Source organism: Hemiscyllium ocellatum, chromosome 2 (genome assembly GCF_020745735.1).
Source record: "Hemiscyllium ocellatum isolate sHemOce1 chromosome 2, sHemOce1.pat.X.cur, whole genome shotgun sequence".
In the NCBI taxonomy this organism is placed as follows: domain Eukaryota; kingdom Metazoa; phylum Chordata; class Chondrichthyes; order Orectolobiformes; family Hemiscylliidae; genus Hemiscyllium; species Hemiscyllium ocellatum.
This window is the reverse complement of record NC_083402.1, coordinates 36,338,269-36,362,931: the sequence shown is the minus strand read 5'-3', so window position 1 is coordinate 36,362,931 and position 24,663 is coordinate 36,338,269. Positions and strand designations below refer to the sequence as shown.

The 24,663-nt window shown below is 39.4% G+C and overlaps 1 protein-coding gene across 4 annotated transcripts in view; it reads left to right on the top strand.

The window, feature by feature from the left end:
• pde8b (phosphodiesterase 8B) overlaps positions 1-10,560 on the top strand; it is a 259,858-nt gene extending 249,298 nt beyond the window's left edge. For all 4 annotated transcript variants that reach the window (XM_060843664.1, XM_060843655.1, XM_060843637.1 and 1 more), the window contains 5 exons: positions 2,546-2,763; positions 3,417-3,555; positions 7,526-7,693; positions 8,712-8,841; positions 10,065-10,560. In XM_060843664.1, the coding sequence (XP_060699647.1) occupies positions 2,546-2,763; positions 3,417-3,555; positions 7,526-7,693; positions 8,712-8,841; positions 10,065-10,174 (765 nt within the window). In that variant the 3' untranslated portion in view covers positions 10,175-10,560. The remainder of the gene's footprint in view (positions 1-2,545; positions 2,764-3,416; positions 3,556-7,525; positions 7,694-8,711; positions 8,842-10,064) is intronic.
• Positions 10,561-24,663: the final 14,103 nt, after the last annotated feature.

Genomic DNA, 24,663 nt, shown 5'->3' with positions numbered 1-24,663 from the left:
CTCACATTCACCTCCCAGAGCCTCCAGTAACTATCCGGCTGCAAACACCTAAACGGAGTGAAATACAATCATTGACTTTTGTCCCATTTTGTAGGACATGTCATGCACAATCATAGGGAGCAGAGCAGAGCAGAACCAGCATAACTGAAGCCCTATATAAAAGATTACACACTAGATGATAGGTTCACTTTGAAAGACAAAAGTCAACTGAAGAACTGCCAACTGGCCAGTGTCAGGAGAGGGGGAGAGAGCTACTCCATAGCTCTAATGAAGAGCACCATCACCTAACCTATAGCTAACAACTACCATGAGGATACTTGCACAGCAGCAGCTTTAGGAGGTGCTGTCTGGTTGTGATCTGCTTATGGTAAGTCATCAGACTTAGTGGGCTGCAGCTGGGTAGGAATGAAAGGTAGATAGTGTGGCAGTTCACTAGGAAGGTGAGACCGCACAAGAATTGTGCTTTAAAAAGGCTGATGAGGACTTCAGTAGAATGACAAAATGGAAAATGCTGGTAAGGATGCACACTGAGTCCATTGGCAGGCCTGAAGAATGTCTGTTGGCACTGTCAAGGAATTTGGAACAGCCTGTTTCCAAAGTGGAATAGGGCTTCGCGCAGGAGTTCAGAGAGTATACTTCTCACTGTGGAAGTAGTGACTGCAGTATTCGGTTATTCAATTGGCTCTGAGATGGAGAATATATTTAAATCCAGCACCTCCAGCACTCTTCATTTCACCAGGAGATCCACTCATTCTGAGGAATTGGGTTTCAAAGGCTTATATAATTACTACAGTGAGGGACAGTTCTGGATGTGTATGTAAAGCACATGAGTCCAATACTTGGACATTATCTCAAGGCAGAAAGCTAATAAGTGCTCAAACAGTGTGCAGAAGGCGATGTGACATGGTGGCAAGTGCACTCAAAGAACATGCCAGGCCAAATTGTGATAATTAGGTAAAAACAATGACTGCAGATGCTGGAAACCAGATTCTGGATTAGAGTGGTGCTGGAAAAGCACAGCAGGTCAGGCAGCATCCGAGGAGCAGTAAAATCAATGTTTCGGGCAAAAGCCCTTCATCAGGAATACAGGCAGAGTGCCTGAAGGGTGGAGAGATAAATGAGAGGAGGGTGAGGGTGAGGAGAAAGTAGCATAGAGTACACTTGGTGAGTGGGGGAGGGGATGAAGGTGATAGGTCAGGGGGGAGGGCAGTGTGGATAGTGGAAAAGAAGATAGGCAGGTCGGACAAGTCATGGGGTGCAATGGGAGAGGGACTCCCTGAGATTGTTGTAGAGAGAGGAGGAGGAAAACTTATTCAAGGTAGGCATCCTTGCAAGAGGATTCGCAGTAGGGTTAAGATCAACTAGGTAAAAATAATGTGATAATTGAATGGTATACATTTCACCAGGGAAACGGCAAGTCCATTAAACAATGTAAGGCAGTGTTATGGAAATTGGCTTCTGCATATAAATCTGTCACAGTGAGCAAGGAGCTAATTTGTAACCAATTAATTGAAACGACATCAATTCCACAAATTAGGGAACAATTGTTTAACCTTGGAAAAAGACACAACCTTGTCCATCAAAATCAAATCCGTCGTGTTCGACTGGAAAGGGTTAAACAGAAATGCAGCCACAGATTGAGGGTTTTACCTTGTTTAACCAGTTCGTGTACAAGGGTTATGGGCAAAGAAACCTCAACAGCCAAATCGACATGTGGCCCCTCCTGGTCAAAGAAAGTGCCCAATTTCTGGGGGTACCTATCGCCATGTGCAGCTTGAGGGAATAAGTATGACTCATTAAAGCGAAATAACAACACAAAGGTGTATAGCTCATTGAAACAGAGAAAGTCATAAGTTTAGCAGATGGAGAAATCTCTTCCTGAGAGTGAAAGTACGTCATGATGGTATGGGTGGGAATTCCAGTGTTTCCTACAGTATGGGTATTCCAGTGTTACCTATACTAATGTTGACATAGAAGTATAGACTCTCAAATTCGGCCATCTTTGTTTTTTGCAACAGGTGCTCCTGTGATAGGCAATCTTCAAGTTCATAGTAACTCTATTATTCCAGTTTTGGAAATAATCATAATTCCAATGCCTTAACCAAAGCATTATCCAAAGTTCACATTACCAAGAAAAAGGCAGAAAGCTTATCTGTTTGCTAAGCTTGGCTTCATACTTGAAAAGTCTGCCCAAGCACACATTAATGTTATCGATGACATGGAGTATTTACAACGGTCTCTTTCCTACTTGTGCAACTGGCCCTTCCACCTGAAAAAGAAGTGGCATCGTGTAAGACTACTCCATCTCCAGTGAATAGAACAAAATAGTTAGTCAGCTGCTAAATCCTCAGAAACAAAATTCTGCATACTCAGAATTTAGTAGAGTACATCTCCAGACCTTAGCATGAAAGAAAAATGTCTTTTGATGAAAGATGGATACCCTCAGCATTTTTCACAAGTGATACCTTGTACGCACATAGGAATATTTTAATTTTTTTTGCATAAAACCAGTTAGCAACTTGATGATATATTGCTATGTTTTCAGGGAAGTTTGGATGAGCTGGATGAGGTTGCAGCACTCATTGCAGCTGCAGTGCATGATGTGGACCATCCAGGGCGCACCAATTCCTTCCTGTGTAATGCAGGAAGTGAGTTAGCTGTACTATATAACGATACGGCAGTTCTGGAAAGTCATCATGCAGCTCTGGCCTTCCAACTTACAGCTGGAGATGACAAGTGCAATATCTTCAAAAACATTGAAAGGTGAGATTTGCTGATCAATAGATTATCAAGTTCACTGAATGCCCCCAGTACCATATGAATATTTAGTTTATTAATAGTACCGTCTCTAAACTCTGGTGGTTAAAAGTAGGAACTTTCACTCTTCTAAGGATTGCCAAAACCAAAAGAATATTCATAAAGTTTACGTATATAACATACTATACTTTTAATGCAGTAAAATAATGACACATCACAGGGATATAATCATTCAAAAATTGTCATCATTTTCAAAGAAGGTGATTTTAGGACAAGTAAGTAAAGATTTCCTTAAATAGATAGATTTTAAGGAGCACCTTAAAAGAAGAGGGAAAAAGATTTAGGAATGGAATTCCTGAAGTTGGGATCTAAAGAGCAGATAACATGAACAATATAGGAGTAGATGAACATAATGGAGAGGCAAAAATGTTCTGCTCCACCAAGCCAGTCCTACACTTACGATGGCTGGAACATCACGATCAGACGCTCAAAGGGGTCTTAGATAATAAAAATATAAACATTATACTAAACTGTTACTAGATGGTTAAAAATGTTTTAATTTTTTAAAAAATTGAAACAGCAACAAAACAGTGCTGCAGGATTCTGCTGAACAAACAACAAAAGGTCAGGAAGTAATCACGGGTCCAATTTTTTTTCAGGAATCAATTTCGGACATTGCGACAAGCAATCATTGATATGGTTTTGGCTACAGAGATGACGAAACATTTTGAACATGTGAACAAATTTGTGAACAGCATCAACAAGCCTATGACTTCTATTGAGGAAACCAGCTCAAATGTAAGGTCTAAGCCGCAGCATCCTCATGTATCAGTGACATGGAATTCACTGCAATCAACACGCCCTAAAACTAAACCTACTCCATAAAATTTATATGTATTATTATAGCACAAGTGCTACCCTTAATTGATTTCAAGGCAGCAATTTAATCTCAAGGTTCATTGGTATTTTGATTATAAACTGTGCAAGCTTCCTGCACATAGTTGATGACATTAGCTGAGCCTTTTAATTAGAGGTACTGCTTAATAAATATGCCCAGGTTTATATTATTCTGTGCATCTTGATTCTGTTATCAGCACTTTAGACATATTTCAGTTTTGGGATTGGGTGACACTGATAAAGCAACCAATTTTTTGTGCAATCGAATATTTGTTGAGAAGGCAGTGGCTGATTTACCTGCTGTTCTGCATAGCTATGGGGCAAAGAGATCCATGTTTTTGACTCAGGATCAATGATAAATGTTCAATTCAGAATGCTTTGTTACTTGGACAGAGAACTGTAGATGTTGTTGCAACTGCTTCCCTTATTCTTCGAGATGATAAAATGTGTGGTGTTGTCTTTGCATCAATCCATCCTGTAATTTTGCCAAGGGACAGTGACACAGTGTTATTGTCATTTGACCCTTAATCCCCAGGCTCACCTTAGTGCTCTGGAGACGTGAGTTTGAATCCCAGCTGATGGAATTTAACTTTAATAAATAAATCTGGAATTAAAAGCTAGTCTCAGTAATGGTAACCATGAAATTATCACCAACTATTGTAAAATCCCATCAGGTAAACCAGCCATCCTTTATTGGTAAGGCCTACAATTAGCTCCAAATCCATAGCAATACCATTGACTCTTAACAAACCATTCAGTTTGAAAGCAGTAAGGGATGGACATAGATAATGGCCTGATAACCCATGAAAGAATCAAGAAAATACTAATCTTCAATCATCATTCCTATGAATGGTGGCTACCAGTATTATTATAATAACATAATTGTGCTTTACTGGTATTTTCTGAACAAATTGTTTTGCTATGCCTTTCATTTTATGATGAGAAATGCAAGTTGTCCTGGATATAAATGCCACAATTTAAATAATCCTAGGCGTTTTTATAATTTTTGATTATTTATTGTTATTGTAAAATTCATATAGCATACAATTGTGATGGGGATCTAAAGTACATCATATAAAGGCATTTGCTTAATGTTGCTACAATTAACTGTTAATGGGAAGAAACCTTATGGCTGGCTTTAACTATCTGAAGTACCATGTGTTTTATTCTCCCACCTTTCAGACAATGCAACAATGAACAGATAATCTGTATTTGTGATGTTGATTGATCGATAAATATCAGCTAAGGAGACAAGTCCACTCTACTTGTTCAAAACAGTATTATGGGATCTTTCATATCCAGAGCTGAATAACCTTCCTGAAGAAGGGCTTATGCCAGAAACATCGAATCTCCTGTTCCTTGGATGCTGCCTGACCTGCTGCACTTTTCCAGCAACACATTTTCAGCTCTGATCTCCAGCATCTGCAGTCCTCACTTTCTCCTCTTCCATATCCTCCCAAGAATACAGTTAATTGATCCAGTTAAATGGATCACCAGAAGATCACTTGGTTATCACAGACAATGCAGCACTCCCTCAGTATTGCACTGGAACTTCAGCCTTGATCTTTGTACTCAGGGCCGGGAGTGAGGCTTCAACCCAAAACAGCTGACTCAGAGAGAAGTCCTGGTGGTCTAGTGACAATTGACACTTTGGAATACTTGACTGTTCAAAACTGAGAAAGACTATCTTGATCTACTGATTTGGAACTGATGATTTCTGATTTAATATCCCACTTTCATTCTCAAACCTTTACTAGGGCTATTTTCCAAATACTTATCTTTTAATCTCTTGAAGTTTTAAAATATTCCCTGCCTCGCTTCTTCATTGATTCAACATCCTTTATGTAAAGTGATGTAAATTTTAGCGTAGGCAACAACGATAGTTAACTATCCCTGCTTTAAGAGACCTCTTTCCAAGTTTGAGTTAGAAGCCACTTTTCAAATCCTTTTAATGTAGGCATTTCTGTTACTGCTGGACAATCAAAATAGTTTTGCTCACTGAGAAATGCCCAAACCTTAGTCATTTGACGAGTCATCAGCTAGCTACATCTTCTCCTTCTCAACTCAAGTGCACAAAAGGCTCCCTACTGCAAATTAGGGCTGATTTAGAAGTTTCAGTTCCACTTTCTTCTCACTTGGTGGCCCATGTGTTTGTGCAAGTGTTCCTATACAATGGTATACACTTTCTCGGGGCAGCATGATGGCTCAGTGGTTAGCACTGCTGCCTCACAGCACCACCCTCGGTGTACTCTCCCTGCGTCTGTGTGGGTTTCTTTCAGGGGCTCCAGTTTCTTTCCACAGTCCAAAGATTTGCAGGTTAGGTAGATTGGCCAAGCTAAATTGCCCATAGTGGAAGTAGTGTCCAGGGATGTGCCGGCTAGGTGAATTAGCCATGGGAAATGCAGAGTTACAGGGATAGGGTAGTGTTGGTCTGGGTGGAATGCTCTTCAGAGGGTTGGTGTGGACTCAATGGGCCAAAAGGCCTGTTTCCACACCGTAGGGATTCTATGATTCAAAGAGCACTTGGTTACCACATTACCTTGTAATCTACCCAGGTTTGGTAGTCCAGAACAGAAGTCATATTCCTTATGCCCAAAATGTCTACTCATCTGCTCCTCGGATACTGCGTGACCTGCCGTGCTTTTCCAGCACCACACGTTTGACTCAGAAACAAATTTACTTCAGCAAAAAAAAAAGGATTTTGATAAGGATTTTTTAAAAAGCTGTAAATGGAGAGGTTTGGGAGAGGAATTGCAGCCCAACGATGATTGGTTAAAGGAAGGCAGGGTATGTACTGAATAACAGACAAAAATAGTTTGATGACAGATTACAGAGACAGAGAAAATTCCAGAACTATAGATGGATGAACTGAAGTTTAAAGACATGCATGAAGGCTTTAAGTGCAGTGAGATATAGGTCATTATAACCTAATGTAGAAAGGAGTGGTGGCTAAGTAGGACTTAATTTTGGGCAGAATAGGTAGAGTGGTTTTGATTAAAAACATCAACATTGTCTTTAGTTTGGCATTAAATTTAACATCTGATATAATAGCTGGCAAGGAGAATGGGAATGTCACATGGTGGCGTCTTCTACCAATATTGCAACAAAAGTACGATGTCAATGCAGTATAGAACAAATGTCACTTTGGATCTGATCCATTTCCACATGAATTGGCAGTGCTCAGTGTTAACACTGGTACAAGAGTCAAGAAAATTCTCAATTACTCACATTCTTCTTGAGTGCAGATGTCACCAAGAAGCTTTAGAAAGCACTTTTACACAAAAAAGGTGGTCGACATTTGGAACTCTCTTCAGTAAATGACAGTAGATGCGTGATCAGTTATTAATTTTAAATCTGAGATAGATAAATTTTTGTTAAGCAAAAGTATAAAAGGCCCATATGGAGTATGGAATTGGGCCACAGATCTCCCGTGATCTGATTGGATGGTGAAACAGGCTCGAGGGGCTGAATGGCCTACTCCTGTTCCAATGTTCCTAAATACGGTTTCATTTTCAGAGGGGTTTAATTTGTAAGGTGAATAACTTTTCGTATAATGGCCCTGAATTCTCATGCATTTTAGCGTGTGGTGCAACTTTGACAGGAGATCAGGGGAATTTCCTGAGAGTTAGTGTTGTTGGTCTAAAATGACCAGGGATGCCATTTCTCTGGATGTTTTGCCAAACTCCAACTCAAAATATGGCTGAAGAGTTTGTCATTCCCCAGAATGTCAGAAACAGCATGTGTTCAGAGCAATATTAAAAAAAAATGAATGTTTGAAAATTTGCAATTAACCTTACAACTTAAATTGCATCAGTGGATGTAAATGGTTAGCAATTATGTATAAATTCATTGATTTCTGCTTATATCTCAGAGCGAGAGCAGTGATGGTGAACGTCCATCCAGTTTTAAGAACTCAATTGAGGACAGACTGCTCATCAAACGCATGTTGATTAAATGTGCTGATGTCGCTAATCCTTGCCGCTCTGTAAAGTTATGCGTAGAATGGGCGGGTAGAATTTCAGAAGAATATTTTGCTCAGGTAACATTCTACTAGTCATCACTATTTAAGGTTGTAAAGGATCACACTGATCCTCGTTGAATGTAAACTGAGAGAGTGGAGTTGATCTCTTTTTGTTTTCTTCATGTTTTAAGCTTTCAAGTAGAATTCCAAGTTCTTAGTTTATCCTTGCTGAAAAAATGTTTTACCCACCTGTACTAATGGCCTGGATTTTACAGCCTCCTATCAGATGCATTTTCAGCATATCATGGAAGGCAAGCCCAACACTTTCTCATCCACCTGACAAGTTTCCCACAATATGGCAGGTGGATGAGCACTGAAATAAAACGCCATTTTTTAAAAAAAATAGGTAGTTGAGCTTCTTAACAATATGACCCTGCTCACACCATTTACACCTGAAAAGAGGGCACTAGTGGTTTAGTTGTGGTATCCCTATCTCTGTAGCAGAAGGTCTGCGTTTGAGTTGCACTTGCCCTAAATACATGTTTGAAAACATTTACAACTGGCAGGCAGGTGGGAGTGATAGGGTGGTTTGTATTAAAAACTATTGAAGAGACACCAAAGGAGGAAGGCACATCCGCCCCCACCCCACTCCGGCCTATCACCCTCACCTTGACCTCCTTCCACCTATCCCACCTCCATCGCCCCTCCCCCTAGTCCCTCCTCCCTACCTTTTATCTTAGCCTGCTTGGCTCTCTCTCTCCTATTCCTGATGAAGGGCTTATGCTCAAAACGTCGAATTCTCTATTCCTGAGATGCTGCCTAACCTGCTGTGCTTTGACCAGCAACACATTTGCAGCACATTATACTTGGTGTTGAGGAGAGGGAGGTGACCTTCTATATACATTGGGGTACCCCCCCCCCCACCAAGATGTTTGTCCCCCAAAATCCTAATTAAACATATAGTTCTCATATTTGTTAGCACTCTGTAGTTTAGTTTCTTGCAGAAGAAGGACTTCATTCCCCACGCACTAACACATTATCCTCCATACTCAGTAACAACTGCTATTGATATAACAATTCCTGTATTTGTCAACAGACCGATGAGGAAAAATGCCAAGGTCTACCAGTTGTGATGCCAGTCTTTGATCGAAATACCTGCAGTATTCCAAAATCTCAAATATCGTTTATCGATTATTTTATAACAGACATGTTTGATGCTTGGGATGGTAAGTTATTTTGATATTTTCTACACTACATATCAGCCTTTTAAAAATATATATCAACAAACGCAGGGCCATTATATTGCTACCTTCTTATGCGCTGGGTTGCACACATACAATTAATATTTCAACCTAGCTCAGGGAGAAAGTCCAAATTGCCTGGGAATTTCTGCACTGCAACCTGGTTAAAGGTGGGCAGGAAGACCCTTTCTCACTTTGTAAATGTAATTTGTTTTCTTCTCACTTCCAATAAGGTTATAGCAATCCAGCAGCCAAAGGTTGTAGGAAATTCAACACCTGTATCATTTAGTAAACCTATAGAGTTTGTCTGAATGTGTTGTCCACCGATTATGTAATTACTATTTTTCTGTACAACTTTTCAGCAATGCCTTGGACTCACATGGAGAGTGATGGGTGGTGGAGATTCTGTTCACTTTTCTCCACATTTAAACATTCAGTTATAACCCTACAGCATACCCTCGGATACTGAAAAGGAAAGAACTCAATGCATACAACTTTAGTATTTTCATCCACAGTCTGTCACTGCACACTGCCATTGGTAGAGATATGAGAGCAGAATATGTACCTATTTGTTTGCCAGAGACTGGTGAACAGGAATGAGAGAAGACTTCTTGTTGGCAGCTATTGGATTTCTGACTTATATGAGCATAATAGAAGTTATATTTAAATGTATAAATCCTAAATTAAATATAAGTCATAAAACAATGCAAGTTATTGTACACATAGCACTTCAGAGTAATATATCTTAACTATGCTTATTTCAAAAGGTCTTTGGTTACTGGATGTAGGTTTGCTCGCTGAGCTGGAAGGTTCATTTCCAGATGTTTCGTCATCCTATTAGGTAACATCTTCAGTGGGCCTCCAGGCGAAGTACTGTACATGATTCCTGCTTTTTATTTATATATTATAACCCAAACATATAAATAAAAAGCAGGAATCATGTACAGTGCTTTGCCTGGAGGCTGACTGAAGATGTTACCTAGTGTGGTGATGAAACATCTGGAAATGAACCTTCCAGCTCAGCGAGCAAACCTACATCCAGAACTTCAATCTGAGATACAAATCTTCTCAAAACTCGCTCTTTGGTTATTATATTATATATTTATTAGAAAAGTTAATCATAGGTAATTATTTAGCATGTGCTGCATTAAATACTTTTGACTAAATTAAAAATCATTTTTATCTAATTTCAACTGTCTTCCTTTCAGCATTTGCAAACCTCCCTACATTAATACAGCACTTAGCTGAGAACTACAAGTACTGGAAGACTCTAGATGAATGCGAGTGTAAAGGTTTGCGACCTCCACCTGACTCTTAAAAGGTGAACGGACAAAATGTTTGGTTTGCCAAACTCACTTTAACCCGTGACGCAAGCAAAGCCATTGAAGAGATTCTATTTTATTCCTGTGACTGTAAAATTATATTGTAATATAAACCTAACGCATTATGGGAAGATTTGATGTACAAAGTGCAGGAAACTATGTTGTATGCCATCATGGGGTACCCCAATTACAACCAAAAGCACAGAATGCTTGAGTTTCAACACTGGATTTCATCATGTTCAAGAACATTTTTTCTTACCTTTCTTGAGGAATATCACAGAGTAAGGAAAGTAACTGATAGGTCTCTGTTGAGAGAAGGCACAATTGAAAATGCTGTTTCTGGAACTATTACCCTCAAACCATAAGGTTATATGTAAATAAGTCTGTCATTTCCTACAAAGTTCTTTTTTGCAAAGTTCTAGTTGCTTGGAAAACTAGGGCAATATTCTAACCATTAATAGTTTTTTTTAACCAATTTACTGTTGTTTTAAATAAATGAATTGAGGCCTTAAGGCAACTTTGGGCATTTTATAAATGTTTAACATGGAAATTAATCTTTACTCCTTGTGAAATCAAAAAATGTCAGCTTGACAAATTGAGATATTCCATTCCATAATTTATTGCCACACTGTGTATTCTGATTTGATTTCTTTTTAAGTTTTATTTTGACAAGGATGTAATGATGCCAAAGATATGAAGTTAAGATCAATTTACTTCACAAATTTGATTGAATTTACCAATTAAAATATTTTTGCACTCCATATTAATTTATGTGGAAATATACATTAATATTTGCAGATTTAGCCTACATTAGTATTCAGTCCAATTTATGCAACAGCCCCAATGTAACTGACCTAAATTAATACAGTATTCTGAATAAGGTCACAAAGTAGTTAAGAGTGAATTGGGCCATTGTTCCAACTTGACTCAGTCATCCAGGTGTATCCTTGTGTCCCTCTAATCATTTCTTAAATGATTTCTAGGCTTTTGTCTCCATTGTTCTGTCAAGGTGTCCATTCCACGTGTTGATCACTTTTCTTATGCCAAAGGACTTCTGGGTATCAGCCTACATTTGCCTTTTGATGACTTGAACTTGTGGCTCCTTGTCATATTTATGTCATTAATTTTAAAGTAATCTTGCAGATTTTAATTTCCTGTATGATTAACTATTTTAAATGTGTAAAATCACTTCTTAGATGTCTTTCTTCAAGGCTGAAAAGTTCAAATCTCTGGAATCTTTCTTCATTACTCTGGCCTCTTACATGTGGTTCTTCTCAGTATTGTCTCTAATACTTGCTTGTTTCCTGTAACTAGAACTAAGCACAGCACTCACGATGTAGCCTGACCAGAGTGCTGTGCAGATTGATCATGATTCCCTTCAATTTGTATTTGTTGTTTTGGCTGTATAATTTTGCATTGCCTTGCTTTGTTGATTGCTCCTTAGCATTAATTGGATGTAAGGGCTTATGCCCGAAAAGGTTGATTCTCCTGTTCCCTTGATGCTGCCTGATCTGCTGCGCTTTTCCAGCAATACATTTTTAAGCATTAATTGGATGTATACAGTGCCGAATTTGCTTAACTTAAGCTCTTTCAATTCTATTCACAAAATATATCAGAAACTTTCCCTTTCTTTCGCATCGAAAGCAGATGGAGATGTAGTGGGTACTCAAAAGTAATGTTCCAAATTGCAAATGGTCAGAGCCAGTTTTATTCTGTGTGAATTAATGTAGCAACAGGAACTATTGAATGAAAGAGTAAGAAAAATACCCATGCGGAATGGGGGCTTAACACTGTGAATCTGTTACAGTAGAACTTAGTGGGGTGACCCAACAACAGGCTATGAAGTTGCAATAGCAACAAAATGAAACTGACTTAACATGAGAAATGTAAACACATGAAGGACCAAACACAAAATTACAGGTAAAACTAATATCAACCTCTAATGTGAAGCATACATGTACTAATGTGTATGTATATAAATAGAAAAATTGTAACAAAATATACAATTGTTTATAGACAATGCTTTAGTAATTATGTTCAATACTGGGACAATATGTGCAAAAATAAATATAATTAAACACAATATTGTTTTATCAATGCACCTTAGTGTGAGTTCTATTCTAAAATTATCTTACCTTTCTCCCTGCACAGCTTTGCAAAGCCTGAGTTGTGAGATTTGAATTGACCAATCATCCTCCAGAGTGATACTGACTGAGAGGCCCAATTGAATAGACCTGCAGATAGGCCTGCAAAGCACATGAGAGAACTCAAAATGGCTAGATGATGGAGGAAGCAAAGTAACTGAATTCTCCTGGACCTGTTTGAATAAGTTGACTCAAGAGTCAACATTTTTCCCCCTACTTGTTAGCTGTCTAATTGCTTGACATAATGCAAGGTCGCATACAGAAAATGTCTGATGAAGGGCTTATGCCTGAAATGTCGAATTTCCTATTCCTTGGATGCTGCCTGACAGAAAATGTCTGTCTTGTTTTCAGATTACAGCTCTGTGTCAGTGTTTTAATGACAGTTTCTAAAATACAAGGTAGGGTGAAGGCTCAGAATGTATTATTAATATTTGGGAACTTGGGTTCTAAAGTGGAAGTAATTTTTTTTGGCTTGCAGTTCTGTGGAGGTGAGTTTTTTTAGGATCAGAAACCTATCTATTTAACAAAGAATCAAAAGACCATTTCGAAGATGAGGCAAGGGTAATTATAATGCGATTAGGCAGGAATTAGGATGCAGGAGATGCAGACAATGTGGAGCTGATTTAAGGAACAGATATTGCATGTCCTTGATAGGTATGTCCCGATCAGGCAGGGAGGAAGTGATAAGGTAAGGGAACCGTGGTTTTCTGCAGAAATTGCATCTCTTGTTAAGAAGAAGAAAGAGGCTTATGTGTTGATGAGGCAAGATGGTTCAGATGAGGCGATGGAGAGTTACAGATCAGCTAGGAAGGATTTAAAGAGAGAGTTAAGAGCAAAGCGAGTTCACGAGCAGTCTTTAGTTAATAGAATAAAGGAGAACCCGAAAGCTTTTTATAGGTATGTGAGGAGTAAAAGGATGATTAGGGTAGGAATAGGGCCAGTCAAAGACAGAAGTGGGAAGTTGAGTGTGGACCCTGTGGAGAGGTGCTAAACAAACAGTTCTCATCAGTGTTCACTCAGGAAAAGAAGAATATTGTAGAGGAGAAGAATGAGGTACGAGATATTAGACTAGAAAGGATCGAGGTTAGTTACAAACGGGTGTTATCAATTCCAGAAGGAGTGAAAGTGGACAAGTCCCCTGGGCTGGATGGGATTTATCTGAGGATTCTCTGGGAAGCTAGGGAGGAGATAGCAGAGCCTTTGGCTTTGATATTTGAGTCATCATTGTCTACAGGGTTGGTACCAGAGGACTGGAGGATTGCAAATGTTGTGCCATTGTTTAAGAAAGGCAGTAGAGATGACCCAGGTAATTGTAGACCAGTGAGCCTTACTTCTGTTGTAGGAAAGATTTTGGAAAGGATTATATAATATAAGATTTATAATCATCTGGCAAGCAATAATTTGATTTCAGATAGTCAACACGGGGTTTCGTCAAGGGCAGGTCTTGTCTCACAAACCTTACTGAGTTTTTTGATAAGGTGACCAAGCATGTAGATGAGGGTCGGGCAGTTGACGAGGACTTCAGTAAAGCCTTTGATAAGGTTCCACATGTTGGGCTGTTGGAGAAAATTCAGAGGCATGGAATTGAGGGTGATTTAGCAGTTTGGATTAGAAACTGGCTTTCTGAAAGAAGGCAGCGAGTGGTGGTTGATGGAAAATATTCAGCCTGGAGTCCAGTTACTAGTGGTATGTCACAAGGATCTGTTTTGGGACCACTGCTGTTTATCATTTTTATAAATGACTTAGAAGCAGGCATAGGTGGATGGATTAGTAAATTTGCAGATGACACTAAAGCCGGTGGAGTAGTGGACAGTGTGGAAGAATGTTATAGGTTTCAGGGGGACTTGGATAAACTTCAGAATTGGGCTGAGAGGTGGCAAATGGAGTTCAATGCAGCTAAATGTGAGGTGATGCACTTTGGGAAGAATAACAGGAAGGCAGAGTACTGGGTCAATGGAAAGCTTCTTGGTAATGTAGATGTGCAGAGGGATCTTGGAGTAATACAGTGTGTTAAGTTTCATTCATAGAGGGGTTGAGTTCTGGAGCCACAATATCATGCTGCAATTATAGAAAACGCTGGTGCAGCCACACTTGGAATATTGTGTACAGTTCTGGTTGCCACATTTCGGGAAGGATGTGGAAGCATTGGAAAAGGTGCAGAGGAGATTTACCAGGATGTTGCCTGGTCTGGAGGGACGGTCTTATGAGGAAAGGCTGAGAGACTTGAACCTGTTCTTATTGGCAAGAAGAAGGCTAAGAGGGGATTTGATGGAGACATACAAGATGATCAGAGGATTAAATAGGGTAGACAGTGAAAGTCTTTTCCTAGGATGATGATGTCAGCATGTACGAGGGAGCATAACTACAAATTGAGGGGTGATAAATTTCAGACAAATGTCAGAGACAGGTTCTTTACGCAGAGAGTGGTAAGGGTGTGGAACGCCCTACCTGCTAAGTTAACTCAGCCACATTAGGGAGATTTGAACAATCCTTAGATAAGCACATGGATGACTTTGGGATAGTGTAGGGGGACAAGTTGAGAATAGTTCACAGGTTGGCGCAACATCGAGGGCAAAACAGCCTGTTCTGTGCTGTATTGTTCTATGTTAAGCTAAGTGGCTAGACAAGTAACCTCATGAGATAACTGCTGAAGTGTTTACTAAGATGAACTGTAATGACCTAAAGTAAAAGAAAGAGGGGCCAGAGGCCAGAAGCAGGTTGAGTTCATAAGATCCATCCCAGCATATGGCTGTTTAGCAGTCTCGAAGCCATCAGAGTAACTGGAAAAAGCTTTTTCTTACGTTTCAATCCCTCTACCAACAAACAGCAACACACCATATGCCTTCTTAACAACCCTATCAACCTTAGTGGCAAGTTCCAGGGATTTGTGTACCTGGACACTGAGATCCTTCTCTGTTCATCTACAAGAATTTTACCATTAGCCCAGTACTCTGCATTCCTTTTACTTCTTCCGAAGTGAACTACCTCACACTTTTCCACATTAAACTCAATTTGCCACTTCTCAGCCCAGCTCTGCATCTTATCTACGTCCCTCTGTAACCCACAACATCCTTCGGCACAATCCACAACTCTGCTAACTTAGTGTCATCATAAATTTACAAACCCATCCTTCTATACTCACATCCAGATCATTTATAAAAATGATAAACAACAGTGGCCCCAAACAGATCTTTGTGGCACACCACTGGTAACTGTGCTCCAGGATGAACATTTCCCATCAACAACCACCCTCTGTCTACATTCAGCTAGCTAATTTCTGACCCAAACAGCTAAATCCCCTTCAATCCCGAAACTCTGTATTTTGTGCAATAGCCTACCATGTGAACCTTATCAAACACCTTCCTGAAATCCATTTACACCACATCAACTGCTTTACCTTTGTCCACCTGTTTTGTCGCCTTCTTGAAGAACTCGATCAGGTTAGTGAGGCACGACCTACTCTTCACAAAACCATGTTAACTGTCTGTAACCAAACTATTCAACTTATTCCTTGCCAGATGATTATAAATCCTATCTCTTATAACCTTTTCTGACACCTTACCCACAACCAAAATAAGGTTCCCTGGCCTATAATTAACAGGGTCATCCCAACTCCTCTTCTTAAGCAAGAGAACAACATTTGTTATCCCCCAGTCTTCCGGCACTACTCCTGTTGACAACAATGACATAAAGATCAAAGCCAAAGGTTCTGCAATCTCTTCCCTGGCTTCCCAGAGAATCAGAGGATAAATCCCATCTGGCTCAGTTGAGTCAGAAATTAAATAATGAAGATAGGACTAGTACCACTGCAGTTGAGTTACTTTAAAGGATATTGCTGGGGAAAATAAGTTGAATTTCGTTTTGCCTTTATGGTCAAAATGTCCAAATTGTCTTTGATATATAGCTTTGTTTTTTGTTCTTTGATAAATGTATATTGGCACCATTTGTGCATATGTTCAAAGATTGGTTGCCACCATAACCAAATTACAAAAAATAAAACCCTTCATCTGCCAAATGAGGTTTTACTCTGGAATCTTATATCTCCAGCATTAGCCAGGATCATTACAAAGGTGAATATTGCTAACTTGCTCATAGTGTTGAGGGATGTGTAGGTTAGATGCATTAGTCAGGGGAAATGTAGAGTAATAGGGTAGGGGAATGGTTCTGGGTGGGTTACTCCGGAGGGTTGGTGTGGACTTGTTGGGTCAAATGGCCTATCTCCATACTTTAGGGATTCTATGATTTCTATGATTCATCCAAGAAAACTCTGAGTTTGTAGTGGGAGATTTCATGAGGCTGACATGTCCTCTGACAAGGACTCATTGGTTTCTATAATATACCTTGAATTGAGATGATGCTGAGGATAAAATAAGAGGTAGTCTAACCAAGCAGCAGCATAATGATGGTGGCATTAGGTCCTACCATTATACCCAAGATCTCAACATTTCATCATTCTCTGCTGCTGAGTAAGTTAGAATCTGTAGATTGGATGCAGTGAAGCTGGGTGACTGATCAGTAGATCCAAACAAACATGCTAACAAGGAACAAGAGTAGGCCATTCAGCCCTTTGAGTCTGCTGTGCCATTCAATAGGATCAAGGGACCTGACCTCAACTCTACATTCCTGCATACCCTGATAATCTTTCATCCATGAAGGATATTTTCAAATAATGGCTTCATCCAATTAAATTTTATGAAGAGCGTTTTCACTTTTCTTGTCCCAAGTAAAAGAAGGGGTTTGCAATGATATAGTGCCTTTTACCACTTCAGGATGTTTGAAAAGCTCTCAACTACATTTCCTCATTTCATAATTTCAATGTACAAAAGAAGATTTTTAAAAATGAACATCTAAACGTGTTTAACCAAGTCATCTTGGAATGGGATGGTCAGTGATAAAGTTATGTTAATGATGTTTCCTTAACTTGACCATTTTATCTCAGGTAAATCTAGGCAACTAAGAACAGACAATAAATTCTGGTTCATCCACACCCAGCGATTAATTTTGAAAAATATCCAAAATGATATCTCTTTTAGAGAGGGGATGGTCACAAGGGTCTCTTGTACAGACAGTGCCTGGGTTGCAAATGGTTTGAAGGCACATTTAGAAGCAAATAAACATATTTGTGATAGACGGCAAGGTTTTGTACGGTGTGGTCGTGCCTCACAAACTTGATCGAGTTTCTTAAGATGAAGAAGATGATTGATGTGGGAAAAGTGGTTGATATTGTCTACATGGACTTAGTAAAGCCTTTCAGGAATAGAGAATTCGACGTTTCGAGCATAAGCCCTTGGCCTGCTGTGCTTTGACCAGCAACACATTTGCAGCTGTGATCTCCAGCATCTGCAGACCTCATTTTTTACTTAGTAAAGCCTTTGACAAGGTCCTTGATGGCAGATTGATACTAAAATGTGAAGTCACATGGTATCAGTGGCGAGCTGGCAAGATGGATACAGAACTGGCTTAGTCATTGGAGATGGAAGGTAGCAATTGAAGGATGCTTTTCAGAATGAAGGGTCATGTCTCATTCCAAAGAGATCAGTGCTGGGGCCTCTACTATTTGCGGTGTACATAAATGATTTGGAGGAAAAAGTAGTCGGTTTAATTAGTAAGTTTGCGGATGATACAAAGATTGGTGGAGTTATGAATAGTGTGGAAGATTGTCAGACAATACAGCAGGATATACATCAGTTGGAGATATGGTCAAAAAAATGGCAGATGGAGTTTAATCCGGACAAATGTGAGATGATGAGTTTTGGAAGGTCAAGTATAGATGGAAATTATACAGTGAATGGCAGAACTCTCAAGAGCATTGATATGCAGAGGGATCTGCAACTGAAGGCAGCAGTGCAGGTAGATAATGTCGTGAAAAAGGTCTATGGCATCCTTGTCTTCATTGGAAGTCACACTGAGTACAAGGATAAGCACGTTATGCTGTAGCTTCAGAGAACTTCAGTTCAACCATACTTGGAATGGTGTACTTGTATACAGTTCAGGTCAGAACACTACCAAAAGGATAAATAAGAACATAAGAACCAGGAGCAGGAGTAGCCCATCTGTCCCTTCGAGCCCACTCTGCATTCAATAAGATCATGGCTGACCTTCTCGTAGCCTCACTTGCTCGCCCTCTCACCATAACCCTTAATTCCTTTACTGTTCAAAATATTATCCACATTAGCTTTAAAAACATTTACTGAAATAGTGTCAACTACTTCACTGGGCAGGGAATCCATTAGATTCACAACCTTCTTGGTGAAGAAGTTCCTTCTCAATTCAGTCCCAAATCTGCTCCCCCTAATTTTGAGGCTATGCCCTCTTGTCCTAGTTTCAGCTGCCAATGGAAACATCCTCTCTACTTTTATCTATTCCCTTCATAATTTTATATGTTTATATAAGATCCCCCTTATTCTTCTGACTTCCAATGAATATAATCCCAGTATATTCAGTTTCTCCTCATAAGCCAACCTCTTCAACTCTGAAATCAACCTAGTCAACTTCCTGTGCACCCCCTCTAGTACCAGTACATACTTTCTCAAGTAAGGAAACCAAAACTGCATGCAGTACTCCAGATGTGGCCTCACCAGCACCCTATACAGCTGCAACATAACCTCCCCGCTTCTAAACTCAATCTCTTTAGCAATGAAGGACAAAATTCCATGTGCCTTCCTAATTTCCTGTTATAACTGCAGACCAACCTTTTGTGATGCATGCACAAGGACACCCAGGTCCCTCTGCATAGCAGTATGCTGCAACTTGTTACCATTCAAGCAATAGTCCTTTTTACTGTCACTCTTACCAAAATGACTTCACATTTATTAATATTGTATTCCATCTGCCAGACCTTTGCCCACTCACTTAAAGTATCTATAGTCCTCTGCAATGGGTCACAGTCCTCTGCACACTTTACTCTGCCACTTATCTTAGTGTCACCTGCAAACTTTAGCACACTACACATGGTCCCCAATTCCAAGTCATCTATATAAATTATGAATAATTGCAGTCTCAATACTGATCCCCAAGGCACATCGTTAGTTACTGATTGCCAACCAGAATAGCACTCATTTATCCTCACTCCTTGCTTCCAGTTAGTTAACCAATCCTCTATCCGTGCTAATATTTTACCTGTAATGCCGTGAGTCTTTATCTTATGCAGTAGCTTGTTATGCAGCACCTTGTTGAAGGTCTTTTGGAAATCTAGATACTCCACATTTACTGGGTCCCCGTTGTCCACCTTGCTCGGAATGTCTTCATAGAATTCCAAAGATGTGGGTGCTTTGGAGAAGGTACAGAAAAGATTTACCAAGGTAATGCCTGGTATATGGGATTTTAGCTATGAAGAAAGGTTGGATAGACTGGATTTGTTTTCACTGGAATACAGGAGGTTGAGGGGTGACCTGGTAGCCCAAGTTTATAAGGCTGTAAATGGCATGGATAGAGTGGAAAGTATGAGGTTTTTTTTCCCCAGGTTGGAAGGGTCAATTACTAGAGGACACAAGTTCAAGGTGCAGGGGGAGGAGAGGTGGTCTAAGATTAAGAGATGTGAGAGGCAAGTTTTTCACATAAAGAGTGGTGAGTGCCTGGAATGCACTGCCAAAGAAGTTGGTGGAAGCAGACACACAACAGCATTCAAGAAGCACCTGGACGAATACATTAACAGGAAGGGAATAGAGGGATACAGATCCCATTTGTGAAGACAGTTTTAGTATGGAAGGGCAAAATGTGTCAACACAGGCTTCAAGGCCAAAGGGCCTGTTCCTGTGCTGTATTGTTCTTTCTTCGATTTGTACACAAGTCAGAACATAATGGAGGACAACATAAAGCAGCCATCTGGAAGTACTATAATGTCTATAGTCAAATATTTAAAATTACGTCCCTGTACAGGATCACTCTCATAAGTATGAACATTGGTAAGTTGGACATTTATAAATCAGGGACCGATCCCATGTACTATCTGCCTTCCTCTACACTGCCTGGTAGTTACTCATCCCCTTTCTGCCTGTTCAGTCTTTGTGAGGTGGTCACACCATAGGTGATGTGCTGTCCACGATAATCGCAGCCCCACAGCGATTCCAGCTTCTGCTCCGAAATATGTAGTTAGCTAGTAACTGCAGCTGAACAGCTTCCTATACACACAGTTGCTAGGGACCCAGAAATTGTCCATAATTTCCCACATGAGGAACACAGAAGAGGTGGGAGCTTTGCTGCCACAAATATAAGATGTTGTCCGTTATTACAGACCAAACTGATCAATTAAGATAATGCAAAATATAACTTGTTCAGTTTTGACTGGGCCATATCTCAATATGCCGAATGCATGAGTCCCAAATTGCCTCACTTTATCTGTTTCTGACTTAGTGGGTGCTGGATTAGTACAATTGCTAAACCATTACCGAAAAAAGGACTTGGGATTGAATGCAAAACTGTCACAATATAGTATGCGGAACATCTTTATGAAAGTGTTCTCATGTGTATGAAATTAGATTCCAGTTTTTTGCTAATTACCCTAGTTTGCCAACAATGGAGTATTTGAGAACATTAGTTGGGTTAGATGGCTGTTAGTTCCAGCATGGACATGACCTCTATCATAAAATGAAAAAAAAGAATTATTTGTTTACCACTTTCACAAGTACATGAAGTGTGTTAGTTTTCTATATTGGAAATAATTTCTTGTTATTAATAACCAACACCAATGGGAATTATGAAGTGCACTATTGATGATGTAACAAGTTCAATAATCAAGCCTTACTTCAATGCAAGCCCCAGTCTTGTACCCAAGCCTTTAATGGAATTACTATATGTTCTTGCAGCAAGACAAGAATGTTACTAATCAAACATGCAAGTATTGAAGTAGGTTTGATTCAAAAATTTAAGATGCAATGTGCTGAAAGTAGTACATCAGTGTTACCATATTTAAAACATGCTGTTTCTACAGTATATATATTTAAATTATAAGCAGTACATATTTTACAGTAACGATCAAAGCAAGACATTTTTTTTAAATTAGTATCCACCAGAGGCATTCCATATATGAAGCAGTTCACCACCTACATCCTGGGTATTCCTGCCATTTTAACAATGAAAATCAAAGCATTATTTTCTGCAACATTGTAATTTATTTATGGAGGTCTTTATATTGGATGCTTGGTAATTGTCTACCTTACTTTCCAGTGTGATATTGCAGGCTCTTGAGGAACTTGTTGTTACAGCTAAAGGTGAGTGCCATTCATCATATCTGCATGTTCTTTGGTAGATCAAACCAAAATCTCTACTTTAAATATTTGTACCTTTGTTGAGACTATTGTATGAGGCAAACCAAGATGTATGCAGAACTAAATGCGTAGTATTTTCTTCACTACAATCATTAAAATGTTAATGGCGTTTTTTTATAAATGTTATTTGTTTCCTGTCACCAATTATGGTTTTGACACCAATTTTGTAGCAAGTCAAAAACATGAAATTTTGTGAAACTGTTATTACAAAGTTGCAAAGCTTTCTCCCAAGCAACCACCTCAAATTTGGCAATAGTTTCAGCACAAATCTTGGATTAACCATATCAACAGAGAATCCACTGAAGGTTTGGCTCTTCCTATCATATAGCTATCTTCTCTCCTAGAACAATATTTAGTGTAGATAATATTATTTTCAATGCTTCTCGTGTTGTCATTGTCAGAACAGTTCTCAGTATACAGAATTTTTAAAAATGAAATGACTTATGTATGGGTTTTCATGAGTAACTCTACAATATGGCTTTCTGGTTGCTTTGATCAATCACTCATGGGGAGCAATTACTACAGAATATCTCTCTGATGTTTTTACTGTACCTGAAACTATTTTTTAAATTCATTTGTTGGTTGTCAGTGTTCCTGGGTGGTATTTTTTATTGCCTATCCCCAGTTACTCTTGAGAAGGTGGTAGTGAGCTACCTCTTGAACCACTGCAGTCCACCTGTTGTGGGTTGACCCATTACAGAAAGAATTCCCATGTTTTGACCCAGCAACAGTGAAGGAATGGCAATATATTTCTAAGTCAGGGTGGTGAGTGGCTTGGAGGGGAATTTGAAGGTGGTGATGTCCCCAAATATCTGCTGCCCTTGTCCTTCCCAATGGAAGTGGTCATGGGTTTGGAAGGTGCTGAGGATCTTTGGTGAATTTCTGCAGCGCCTCTTGTAGATAGTACACACTGCTGCTACTGCGCATCAGCAGTGTAAGGAGTGGATGGTGTACCAGTCACGTGGGCTGTTTTGTCCTGGATGGTGTCAAGCTTCTTGCGTTATTGGGGCTGCACTCATCCAGACAAGTGGGGAGTTTTCCATCACACTCCTGACTTTGCCTTGTAGATGTTAGACAGCTTTGGGAAGTCAGGAGGTGTTACTTGCGACAGCATTCCTCACCTTTAACCTGCTCTTGTAACCATTGTGTTTACATGGTGATTCTAGTGACATTTTGGTCAATGATAACACCCAGGATGTTGATAGTGACAGATTCAGTGATGCTAATACCATTGAGTCTAAAGGGATGGTGATTAGATAGTCTCTTATTGGTGATGGTCATAGCCTGGTATTGTGTGGTACAAAGGCTACTCAAATGCCAAGCTATGACCATTAACGTTGAAAAATGATATAGGACATTGAATTTGCTTAGCAATGCAATTGAACACTATTTGGCAGAAGATAGCATTTAAATAGATTAATCTTCATTTAAGCGTGGATAGAAAGGATTGACAGTTTTGTGGGTTTTTTTGTACTAAGCAGCAAATAATGGAAGGTAACTCAGTTTATGTTATATAATACAACCCTACAAACACAGCTAATATTGCGTGGCGTCTTTTGATGGTAAGGTAATACATAAAACACTTAGAATTTGAATATGTATAATAAATTGGATTAACTATAATCCAAGAGAGTGTTACTGATGCAAACAATAATAGCTTGTTAAAAAAAATGACATGTAGATTGTGAGTCTCTCCAGCTCCCTCCATGTGACGAACTACAAAAATGGCATTCCATATTCACAAAAACAACTTTACATGACAAGCTTTTCAGACAAATGAAAAGGTCTGTAAGATTTATGCATTTCTTGCACAAAATCAACTTGATGGTGCTGCCTGGCACATATTTTTTGATTATAGGCATGTACAATATATGTTAAAGAATGCCACATTATCAGTTGTTTAAGTGCACAGTAGACCACAAGACCATAAGATATATTAAGCCATTTGGCCTGTCAAGTCTGCTCCACCATTCAATCACGGCTGATGATTTTCTCAAATCACCCCGTCCTGCTTTCTCTCCATTACCTTTGATGCCATTACTAATCAAGAACCAAGCTATCTTTGTCATAGAAACCACTGTGACTTGACCTCCACAGCCTCGGAGGCAAATGAATTCCACAGATTACCACACTTGCTGAAGAAATTCCTCCTCATTTCAGTTCTAAAGGGCTGCCCTTTCACTCTGTGGCTGTGCCCTCAGGTCCTCGTTTCCCAGACTAGTGGAAACACCTTCTCAACATCCACTCTATCCAGGCCGTAGCATTTTGTAAGTTTCAATCAAATGTCCCCATCCCTCTAAACTCCAGCAGGTACAGACCCAGAGTCCTCAATTGCTCCTCATATGACGAGTGCTTCATTCCTGGGATCATTCTTGTAAACCTCCTCTACACTCCCTCCGAGGTCAACACAAGTAGGCATGCAAAACTCCTCACAAACGTAGTCTGACTAGAGCCTTGTGCAGTCTCAGCTTCAGTAGTGCATCTCTGCTCTTTTATTCGAGCCCTCTCAAAATGAATGCTAACATTCTGAACTTCAGAGGAACAGTCATTCCACCTGAAATGTTGTGTTTGCTTTCAACAGATGCTGCCATGTAATTTAGAGACTTGACGACCCAATAATGCACATTTGTTCCAGTGTTGAATATTTATAATTTTAGATATTTTTATATTCAACTTGCTCAGGTGCTGCAGCAAGCGTAAAGTGAACCTGTGCCTTGTGGCTCAGAGGTAGATAGACCACAAGAACATTTATTTAGAATTTTACACTTGTCAATTAATAACAACCGAACAATCAGATTAAACAATGCAATTAAATAGATCATAGCAATTTAATGATTCAAATACTCTTGCAACAATGAATGAATGGTCATTGGTTAGATTTGCCCATGCCCATTCAATCTCCAACATTTTAAAAAAAAACCCAGGTGAACATCTCTGTTCCGAAAGAAGACGGAATCTACTTTAACCAACTCAGTGCAAAGTCTGGACATGGAAATTAGAATAGATTATTTCTATGCCAAATTATGGACAAAGAGAGATGATTGACATGAGAAAGTGAGACCAATTGAAAGAAAA